We start from the raw sequence: 12160 nt of genomic DNA on the forward strand, positions 1-12160 counted from the left end.
ATATCGCAGTAATATCTTATTATCTTACTTTTTTATCAGCTTAGAAAATCGAAATTTTGTGCAACTATACTTGGATTGTGTAACTACTCACGTAACTGTTTAAATAGGGGAAACGTGGAAGAGCGTGGGAGCTTCTAACTTAACTTGGCTCCATAGAGGAGAGGAGGAGAGGCTAAATGCTAACAACATCTTTGGTCTTTTTGTGTGACTGAGCGCACGCACAAAGACCAGACAGGTACACATCAACTCGTCTAAGCTAAGGTAAGAACATATCTTAGTATGTAAAAGCGGTGGCCTGTTCTTTTAAACCTAAGCAGATTCCTAATGCTTATTAATGCCTTTTCAATGCTTAACGAGCACCCCTTAAAGGAATAGGCCACCGTTTTTACATACTAAGATATGTTCTTACCTCACTTTAGACGTGTTAATATATCCCCGTCTGGTCTTTGTCCGTGCGCTCTGCCAGGCAAACGGAGCACATACGCAGCCTCTCCCACATGTCATATAGCTCCAAAAAAGCTCACGATAGAAGCTACCAAGCTCATCCACGTGTTCCCTATTTAAATAAAGTTACGTGAAGTGTTTTCATGCGAAGTATATTTACCCAGAAATGTAGCATGTCGATTTTATAAGCAAATAAAAAGGGGGACTATATTGTGAGGCGTAATGATACGAGGAGTAAAACGTCCGCGCAGTAACTCCTAAAGGTTATTGACGGAAGTGAGCGGGGGAAGTCTTTAGGAGTTACTACAGTCTATGGTTACTACGCGGACGCTGTGCTCCTCGTATCATTACGCCTCACAATATAGTCCCCCTTTTTATTTGCTTATAAAATCGACATGCTACATTTCTGGGTAAATATACTTCGCATGAAAACACTTCACGTAACTTTATTTAAATAGGGAACACGTGGATGAGCTTGGTAGCTTCTATCGTGAGCTTTTTCGGAGCTATGTGACATGTGGGAGAGGCTGCGTATGTGCTCCGTTTGCGTGACAGAGCACACGGACAAAGACCAGACGGGGATATACTAACTCGGCTAAAGTGAGCTAAGAACATATCTTAGTATGTAAAAACGGTGGCCTATTCCTTTAATATAAAGCGATTCTGGACATTTTTGCTTCTCCAATGGGGCAAAATGTATAATAAAATAAGTGTGCTTGTGTAACCATCAGTCCAGGACTATTTATTTCTATTTCTGGCACGCCAATTATGGAGCGCTGCGGCAGCTTTGGATATTGAACCAGTTAGAGTCAAACAGTTGTAATACATTATTATCTATTTCAACCTGGTGCGGTGGGGAGGTTCTCACCGCAGGAGTTTCATCAAAAGTGATGGCCTGCTGAAAATGTAATTCGCTGTTTTAGTATAAATCAATAAGGCTTCACTTTCCATTCCCCCATTCCACCTTTATGTTAAAATGAAAGAAATGCTCGGATAGAAGTTTAATTTCACCACACTGCCGCTCAGGCTGGTTAATCGCGACAATTTTGGCTGTAACTGCTCAATTGGCACTTGGATTTCAAGACTATTTTCATCAGGCTTCTCCTCATGTTGCGGTCGACTTTTTGGAAGGCGGACGTGATGGAAGCTTATAAGCCAGTGCCAATTATCGCTGATCTTCTATTTGAAGTTATATCCTGTTTAATTATTATTACTGAGAATTAGGCGTAGCCATTGTTAAAAGGTCACAGAGAAATCTTGATACAGACACACGTGATTAAAGGAGAATATTGTGGGAAATAATTTCATTAGAGCAGGTTACACCATTATAATTATATCCAACACTTTGCTGAGGCAGTTTTCCCGGGTTTGACTTTTTAATTTTTGGTAATCATTATTCGTTCATTGTCTCCTGTGATAAAAGAAAGATGGATTTCCATAAATGTCACCATGCTTTTTAAAATTGCATCTTTACAGGAAATGATTAATTCTTACCAAGTATAATCCCATCACATAAGTAAGTAAGCAAGCATGTGTTTTATTTGTAATGCCTAGATCAGGTCAACACCTGATCTAGGCATTACAAATAAAACACTTGCTTAGTCCTGAGCTGGCTGCCTTCAGTCTCCTCTGATCCTCTGTTTCAGAGCATGGTGTCCTGAACTGGTCAGCTCTTCCACCTCCTTGTGTGGCTTAGCTGTGAGTCTTGCCTGGATACCTGCCCCAAACTAACTGAGAAAAAGCATTAAAAACTGATCAAAAGTTTAAGACCAGCTGAAAAATGGCAAACATGGTTAGATCTAATCCAGGTTCCATAGAACTCCAACAAAAGAAATGGGAGTGAGACAACAACATTTGAGTGAAACTGTTATTGAAAAATCTAATTTATAATCAGCTGCAAAACAGCCGTTTTCAGCTAAACTGTTGATTTCAATAAAAGGTCAAGTCAGAATGTTTTTTGTCTCACTCATTTCTTCTGGTTGCATATTGAAGTACTTTCAACAGGTCTTAAACTGTATTGTTGTTGTATATAAAATAAATTGAAACATGGAATGGAAGGTTAAAGACTGAATTTAGGCAGTTCCGATACTGATACTGACAATGGTACTGAATTACCACAGCTCCAGATTTCAGTGTATGCTAATGTCACATGCTAACGCTAACGCTAAAGCCTAGAGCTTAAAGACTGGCTGTGGAGACACTGCACAATCTAAAAAGTCTAATAAAAGAAAAGATCTGGGTTGCTTTTTACCTATGACTGAGGCCTTTTTAATGAGACATGTCCGGGCACAGTGTTATTTGCTATTTTCAGAGTGCTTTTAATGACTGACTTAATGTAAAAGTGAGTGAGATCGTTGCATAGAAACCTGCAAGCCAACATACAGTGCACCAAAGAAATGCATGTGGAATTGAACGCTAATGTTGTGTTGCAACATTAGAAGATATTCCGACGTTCATGACGAGGAGAGTAAATCCTGACAGACTTCCTCCCCGCAGTCGTTCATTAATCAGGCGCCTCATTGGCCGAGCCCCGATTCGCCACCGAGACAGATGAAGATGAACTCAGCAATATTTCTCATCATAACACAAGCCGCATATAAATATTAATAGCATATTTTCAGCTGCTGGGCATGAATCATTTTTCAGACAGGGAATTTTAAGAGCCATCCATGCGTGTCCGAGAACAGTACATAAGCAAGTGGTGGTGATAAACAACACAGCTTAAAGGCAACAGTGAGGAGGAGGCGGCTCCGACTGCACAGAAGGTCTTCATTCAACTTATATCACAGCACTTGTATAATACAGATTCTCTTAACCACGCATAACTCAGCATTACACGCACAAGCAATTTGGAGTCAATGATACGGCAACATGAGCAGTATAAGGGGCTGTCACTTTGATGGCGCAGAAGCGAGACGTATCGTTCACAGCGTTGGATAGTGTTTTTCATAAAAGCAGAGAGTGGGTTGTAACTGTTGCGATTGTAGCTTAAGACTAATAATGACTTGGCCGTGACGTGACTTGGCATTAACACACTTTTTTTTTTCATATTTTGGCTGGAGGTGCGACTTATACTCTGGTGTGACTTGTGTATCAAAATATATCATTTCACATTTTCACACTGACAGTCGCTAGAGGGCGCTCCTGTACCACTGAAGATTTAATAAACGGTAATCGAGCAGCAGAAACTAAGTTTGGAGTAAGCGAGAAACTTGTGAGGCACTGGCGAAAAGCGGAGGCTACTCTTACTGCAGTGAAGAAAACAAAAAAGGTAATCACGGGCTAAAAGCTAGATGGCCAGAGCCAGAGGAACGAGTTCGCAAATGAGAGCTTGATCAACATGATGCCGGGAGAGGCTTGACAACGGGGCAGCTACGCCTCCATTTCCAGGTAGTTGCCAAGGCTGGTGCAACTTATACTTATAGTCTGGAAAATATGGTACTTTCACAGCACCTGGGACTTGTTCCTAATGTATTTTGAAGTGTCGGTTCTCCTTCCAGTAAAACGGTTAAATAATGGCCTTTATCATGCAAACACACAACCTAATAAGCTTTATGCCAGTTCCAAGCCCAGAAAAAGAAAAACATGATGGGCGTCCCACACTGCATTTCCCTCCTTTCTACCAGTCACATTCTTTGCCTGTGGTCCAAAGTCAAAGGGAAAGTTTAAAAAGTTAATCTAATTCAACATATCATTCACAAGTGTCTTAAAACTATCACTTTTTTGTCTTTGCAGAACTTTTTTCATTTACACCCAGGGGGAATTTCATTATTACTTTCTGTTCTTGCGACATTTCTCTTGAGAACTGAGCACTGCTTCCGCAGAAGCACTTAATCTTTTATTGTTTAATCACACCATATAACAGAAATGTAAGAATGGCAGCACATTCATTTCCTATATCAACAAAATGTCCTGACTGTCTCGCCGTAGGTGCTCACAGCCTGTAGAAAAGGTGCGCAGTGTACAGCAGTTTGCGCACCATACGGTGTTACAAATGTTTTTAAATGTTTGTATTTGGCTTATTTGTAAAGATAAGATAATTTTGTGTTGTTTTGACAGTGTGGGGGTTATAAAGAAAGTACACGTTACCTGTGAGTCTCAGCAGCAGATCATGAAACAACATCAGGAGGAGTCCATCTATTCTTCCTCATGAAAAGCACGGTGTTTTGATCATACTGATGGACTCAACTCGTGTTCTGCTGTTCACCTGCTCTTTTCATCCTCAATCTTCTCCAATGTGCGACCATTGTTCCTGTTTCCTTTCACGTTCAAGGAGTCTTTGAGAAAAACCTCATAATCTGAAGGCCTGTATTCCTCAATCTACTGATGGACGAGCACACAAAGGACATGAATGTTTGTTTGTTTTTCCCCTCTACCTAAAGATGCATCAGCGCACATGGATCAAATATTTGAAGGAGACAGACCCAAATCACGCGCAGTATAGGCTGTATAGTCAAAGATTGAGATGAGATTGATTTGCTATAATAATAATGATTTGTTTTTTGATGGATCTTTGTCATTTATCCATGGCTCATTCCTCAAACGTTCTCAGTGACGTAAGAGCAGCAGTTTTGCCTCTGTAAACTAAAAATGGCTCTAATAATACGCACGGTTTCTAAAAGTAAATCTGGTGCACCCTGTCCACAAAATTGTGCTCGCTAATTTTAAGTACTACTAATTTGGCTCAGTAAATGAGGTCCACAAAATGAGATCAGCTGACGACCTGAACATCCTCAATGACCAGGTTGCTCCACCAATGGATGACGATGCCAGGATTCATCGGTCTCACATTGTGAAAGTCTGGAGAAGGCTTTGTTTGTATTCATTTATTTTTCACTCAAAAATGGTGGCGTTATTCCTTTTAATTGTTGCATAGACCTCTACACTGCGTCTGTAATCACGGCACTCAATTTTATAACATCATGAATACAACCTATTCCACTCCAGATAACTGCGGAAATCATGCTGTTGACCTCGTTTAACTAGCGTGTACTCCGGCCCGATGTTTTGACTAACCTCTTGCCAATTTTTGAGTGCAACAGCTCCGTGTATTGAGTGGTTGCTGTACAGTCACAGCAGGCGTGCTCTGCCTCTCTCTGCAGGTGTACGACCAGCAGTACAAAGCCGTGGTGGATGGAGTGGAGACTGACAGCGTGATGGAGATTGACCCGGGTCAGCTCATTGAAATCTTCCGAATGGGCAACGGCAGCGAGGAAGTGCTGGAGGTGCATGACTTCAAAAACGTAAGTAAAAGGTTAAACAAGGTTGCGTAAGCTACTCTCAGCGAGTAGATAAATTGATGCTGTAATTGTGTATGATGTTCACATACTGCCCTTTTCAAAGAGGCTTGACAACTGTTACCCGACGCTGCAATCATTTTCTTTAATAATGTTTTCATCTGTCATCTCCACATTATCACGCTGCAATACTCCTTTTACACATCTATTTAAAGAAAAAAATCCTCTATAATGTACTGTATATGCATTTCACTTAACCCTGATACATAGAGTAACCACTGTGCACTGTTGCTGCTTTGTAGTTTTCTACAATATGAGCCAGCGATCATAAAGAAAGTGTGTTGGACGTTTGTGTGTAGTTCTGTTCTAATCAGAAAACACACATTATAAAGACACCGTTTCTTCGCCACTGAGGACACCTTTAAAATTGCTTATGTACTCTTCAGTAAATGAGGAGCAGAAACTTTAATGAGGCTTCACTTTTACCACATCATGGACAACTCTTATTGTCAAACTAAATGAAGTTTGGGCAATATTGCAATATTTTCATCACTGTGCCTGTCGCGCAGGTGCTTGAGCACTGCTGCTGTTGTGACGCATTTGGAGCAGAAGAGCTGTAGGCCAAGGCTACATCTAAAGTCGAGGAAAACAAAGGATATGTTTACCCCATAAAACTGGACATTCACCAAAACATAGCCTAGTTTGTGAGGCATTTATGAACTGTATGTTGAAGGATAACAATGTAAGGAAAATAAGGGCGCTTTCTAACCCGACCTGTTAGTTTGACGTATATTTGAGGTACCCAAAACGTATTAGAGTGTTAAAATGATCATTTAAGGGACATTTAGAATAGATTAAAGTGTGTGATTAATTTGCGATTAATGTCAAGTTAACTATGACTTCGATTGACAGCAGTACAATAAATACATAATTAAAATGACTATTGCTCACTTCCAAAATCCCAGCACCTCTACTTAATAAATCCCAATTAGGTCATAAAGCCATACTTTCCACAATACAAAAACAGTATTGCACAAGTTATCTCTTATCTAACATAAAAGCAGAGTTTGCATCTTAATTCAACAAATTCCAACCATCCTACACTGTGTACATAAGTGTAACTGCGCACAAACTAGAAGCATAAAATGTTTTTCTTTTTTCCCTGCCCAATTTCATAAGAAAAACAACATTAATGCTCCCATCTCTCTTTGTTTCCCGACCCTTTTTCCAGCTACTCCGGCAGAAGAACTCATTAACTTACCTTTCATTCCTAAATCCCGCTTGACTGTGCGGGAGGTTACACGCGCCGCACCTCTCGCAAAGGGAGTCTGCTTGCTGCTTGACTGGCTAATGAATGCACTTCTCTTCGCGCCATTATTTACTGTGAAATGTTGGGGTAGCGAGGCTGAACAGTGCAGGATAAAACTCATCTCCACCCCCCAAAAAAAATGCATTGACTTGTGATTGTTTTTCCCCAACAATGGTTTTCTTCAGAAATTGTTAGATGATGTAAACATAGCACACCGCCAGAATGCTTTAACCTCTGCAATCAATCTCGCAATTCAACAACTACAGAGTGCCTTTTCTTCACTTTCACACATACACACATTCAGCCCAGACGCCTGTTGCTTGTTCGACTTCCTGTTAGTGGAACATATGCCTCCAGAGAACAAAAAAAAGAGTGAGAGAGTGCTGTAATTTCCAACCTTATTCCGCACAAGAACGGGGACAAGCGCTTTATAAAATGCAGGATAGATTCAGACTAAATTGCTGCAGTGGCGGTGGCTTAAGATGTTTAATGGAAAAACAGGAAAAATTGTTGCGTGTTCTTGCGCAGAACAAAATAGCGCTAAAACAATCAGCAGAGAGCCTCAGGGCTATGTGAAGAACGGAAAATGAGGGGATTATGCCACCAGGACTGTGGAGCAGAGGCCAAATCCACTTACCATTGTTACAGCACAATACGGCATTTGTTTTGAAAAGCCAAGGGGAGGGGGGGGGGAAAACTGGGCACAAAACCACTCCAGACTTTGTTGCTTTAAAATTCAATTATAATAAATATAATGTGTTTGAGAGAAGTGCCAAAGCGAACATGTTGTCGGGGATGTAATTTATGTGGGCGGCTTATCTGAAGATGCTAATTTTGTCTCGACACAAGTGTTACTTTCTCCCTCCATAAATGAATGCATTATTTTTCAAAGCACTGATGTTGTCTTGAACGGTACCTGACAGACTAAAAGCAGTACCTGACAGACTAAAAGTGAGCAGTATACACAACAATAATCCACTCACATTAGCGATCAATGGTCAGGGATTCTGGAGCTTGAATGGGATGTACCGGTTCAACGCTATTCCGGGACAAAAACTCCATATCATAGAAGTTACATGTTAAAACCGCGCAACATTTTGGACCATACTGTACAAAACATGTCCCTAATGACCAGCTCAACACAGAAAATGATATTTCTGCAGTGGGTAATCAAGGAATGGATTTGGATGAGGACCTAAATGTCATATTCTGCTGACTTTAGTCGACATCGCCATGGAGACGAGCTGGAGACACACCCACTCCCGGTAAAGTTACAGTCGTGTCTCAGGTGAGCTGAGCCGCTCACAGCAAAAGCACATGTCTGTCTGTACATTTAAGAGGTATTTTGATGCACAAGTTAAAACTCACACTCGCAGAAGCCGAAAGATACATATCACGCTCTTCAAGACACGAGCGCGCTTCTTGCAGTTTTCGAACAAACAACGGCATGTGTAAATCTTGACACTGTCTCTCAAAATGGCATCGCTTTCCCATTCCTTATCTGCGTGTTAATGCGTCCCTCTTCATTTTCTGCTTGACCACCCCAAGTAATCATTGTATCTCATCACAACAGTGGCCCCCTCTCTGTCTCTGCGCCACACAAGCACACGACACTCAAATTAAAAAGAAACTCATCACAATAAAGCCCTGGCGTAAACATTATGCCTTTGTGCTTGAGACCATTATAGACCCATCCTTTTCTCTGCGCAGACGAAATTACATGCAATGGATTATGACAGGCGTTGCTATTGTGCCTCTTGTCTGGTGGGGCTGGTGCCTGGTTGGGTCATAACATGAGAAAAATGCAATCTGTTTTACTTTTGTTTGATTTCATTTATGCACATTTCAATGATCCATCCAACTATTCTCTATTATTCTCTGTTAGTTCAGACCATTTGCCATTCACAGGGCTGCAGATGCGCCTAAACGTTTCACTTGTGCGACTAAACGTTTTTCGTGGGTCGCACCGGTACGACTGCCCTGATCATCACCACACCTCCCTCGTCAGACAACCCTTATCACTGTAAACACTGATCAGGATGTGCACAGCCCAAACGCAAATGAGAATTTACTCAGACAAGCATTTTAAGATCACTACTGTCATAAAAAGAGACAGACTTGCAGCTGCAGCGTTCTGCTCAATGGGCGGGGAAAGTGCTCCTCTTTGGTCCTCATGACGCGGAGCTGACACTGCTGTAATAGCACCCCCTGGTGGCCAGGGGCGACTCCAAAAAGCATTTTGTAAAAGGGATTCCAAAGACGACTCTTCACCTCGCTAGCACTGCTTAAAAGCCTGGTTCCAAAGAGTTTCTTTCTTTCTTTTTTTTTTGCGAATTGCTATGACCCATGTGACAACACGGGACAACGTGTTATATTTTTAGCATATTTTTTAGAAATAAAAAGTTTAAGCCTGAAGCTTTGATTGAGAGCACCGTGAAGTGTGGACTGACCCGCCCCGCGAGCCTTCCCGGCTTTTTATCCCGCACCGAACACCTTGTCAAGGATAACGACTGAAAACTAGCCCTGCAGCTTCTGACACATTTACAGAAATGTTCCATAATACTGTCTCTATCAAATAAAGTCATAAATAAATTTTATTTTTCACTTTATTTGATAGGGACAGTATCGCGACGGGGCACGAATAAATAAATGATTCGTGGCTCAATCCCAATTAATCCTGATTCTGGAAATTGATTCTATAAAACAATGATTTTAATTGACTAATCAGTAAACTAGTACAGTCCATGAGAACATTTGTAAATACGTTTTATTTATCTGAATGTCAGATGCCACTGTATTTATTTGAGACTGTTTTATGTTTGAACTGCGGATGTGCGTTTTCTAATTATTCTTTCATCTTTAGTTGGAGCCTTTCACGGTCAATAACAGCTCAATCTCTGGACAGAAACTGACCCCTTAGTGAAAATGTATGACCTGGTGCATTTCAGGAGGGCCTGGTTGTTATTCACGCTCAAACCTCTCCACATGTCACTCTCAGAGACCTCTAGAGCTGAGCCCAGAGTGATCCGCTGTTTGTCCAGCAGGCCGAGTCGCCTCTGCGTAAAACCGGGTGTACTGGTTCATGTTCGTATTAATTCAAGGACATATTGACAACGCAGCTCATTTCTACGCAATGTTTTATTTAGCGCACTCACTCGTATTCATGGGCAGACTCTTCCCCTCCGCCTCATCAGCATCACAACATGAGTCCGTCATATTTTGTTTCTTCCGGCTTCACTTTACTTCCTGAGTAAATGCTACAAAGATGAATTAATTTAGCTTTGCTGTGTAAAAACAAAGGGGGAGCCAGGGAAGAGAAGAGGAGCCAACAGTCAGCTGATTAGAAGAGCGAAAGGTCTACGGTGTTTCCGCAGTATTTGATTATTGAATGACAAATGTTGCATTTGGCGTGGCCCTTGTCTATCGTCTAGCAACAGCCAAAGTTAGTCTAAAATAGGGAGTTGGGAATGAATCTGGACGAGAACTAGCAAAATGCAAACTAAACTACAAACTAACTACACTCCCTATTTAACCAGGTTTGGAAAAAGACAAATTATGGTACTATAGCATTCTGAATGAGTTGCTCTCGTCCACAGGGAAAATAAATTGGATACAATCTAATAGTCTTCTAGGCTCATTCCAGCGGACTGTCTTAGATTAACAGAGAATGGCACTAGGGAAGAGAATTAACAGATCTTATTTGCTTATACCGAGGCTGTCGGAGAGGAGGGGGTGAAGCGAGCTACAGTCCGGAGGAGAGGAGCCGAGGAGACTCCACACTTGACTGCGCAGATTAAGAGGAGTGACAGGGGCCCATGACTGGCTAATTCAATCAATGTAGAAAACTCTCATTCTCAACTCTGTCTCTATAGGCTGTCCCAGGTCAAATACTCTGATAAGAACACCACAACTTCATTAGTATTTATTCATTTTATATCAACAGCAAGCATGGGCCAACATGAATGCACTGGATTACCTGGGGGCGGGGGCAGCAAGATGCCCTACCATGCCTCTAACATGACAAAATAAATGGGATTAATTCTCTCACTGCCAAAAATATTATTAAGTGAATAACGGGTTAAATTCGTCAAAAGCCTCAAGCGATTCAACGCGAACCACGCTCAGAGCAGCTTCGAACAACGGGAAACTCCGGGACCATGTTCAGAGACATCCCGAGGAGGGCGGCTCTAAACACAGCCACACTCCCGGGGAGGAGTCGCTGTGCATAAACTTCAAAGTTCTTAAAGCAGTACTACAGTAAGTGACTTGTTTAGCTTAATAAATACTTTCCATAGTCCCTTCGGTGGTAATACAAGTGTTAATGGGATGATTGGGGGGTCTTCCATCTCCCCCTGGTGTCTCTGGCCAGAAAACTACAATTGCAACTTTGCCTTGCACCAGATCGCAGCCACCAATACACACTAACAGAATCACGAAGAAGCTAACAGGCTAACGGGCAAAGCTAACTGCAGGCGAGCGCTACTTAGACAGTATTTCCAGCCAAGTTTGAGTGAAAAATGTATCTTCATTGTGTAATTGGATGTACAATATCCCTCTCCGTCTTTGTCTTTTCTGTCAGCATAGTATTTACTCTCACGGACAATTAATAAGTAAAAAAACGCAACATGCTACGACACCTGCAGTGGCGCTTATGGCGTCTGGGGGCATGAGTTACTTAGTTCTGCTTTAACACACTGTTATAAAAGTAAATGTACCTGTATAGGCTCTTGAAATATTTGACCACGCACGAAGAGAAAAGTCCAGTACTTTCAGTGTGCTGATGGCGCTTCAGATGCACTTGTAACACATGGACAGCTGCGGCTTATAGACCAGTGTGGCCCATATACATGTGTACTTTTTTTTTTCTTTATAGATTTTGTTGATGCGGCTTATATTCGGGCATGCCCAATTGCCTGGAATTTACAGTAACATTTCTACACGGCCTATTTTATGCTTCATGCTGGATTGAAAAAGCTTAGCCTTGGTATCTTTTAAATGATTTTGCATGATATAGGCCCTTTAAAGGATCTATATCATGCTATTTTAGCCATTCCAAAGTTAAGTATAGGCATTTATATGAATGATTGTACCTCTACCGCTATTGAGCACTCATTTTTGTGATAAATATAAGTGTTTTCTGGAGGTATTTTTTAAACCCGGAAGACACAAC

The 12160-nt window shown here is 41.4% G+C and overlaps 1 protein-coding gene across 1 annotated transcript in view; it reads left to right on the forward strand.

Annotated features, from left to right (window-relative positions):
- tnmd (tenomodulin) overlaps window positions 1–12160 on the forward strand; it is a 74231-nt gene that overhangs the window by 45867 nt on the left and 16204 nt on the right. The window contains exon 3 of the mRNA XM_079556366.1: window positions 5547–5687. Coding sequence (XP_079412492.1) covers window positions 5547–5687 — 141 coding nt within the window. The remainder of the gene's footprint in view (window positions 1–5546; window positions 5688–12160) is intronic.

The sequence above is a fragment of the Gobius niger genome (assembly GCF_951799975.1).
Source record: "Gobius niger genome assembly, chromosome: 5".
Classification (NCBI taxonomy): Eukaryota; Metazoa; Chordata; class Actinopteri; order Gobiiformes; family Gobiidae; genus Gobius; species Gobius niger.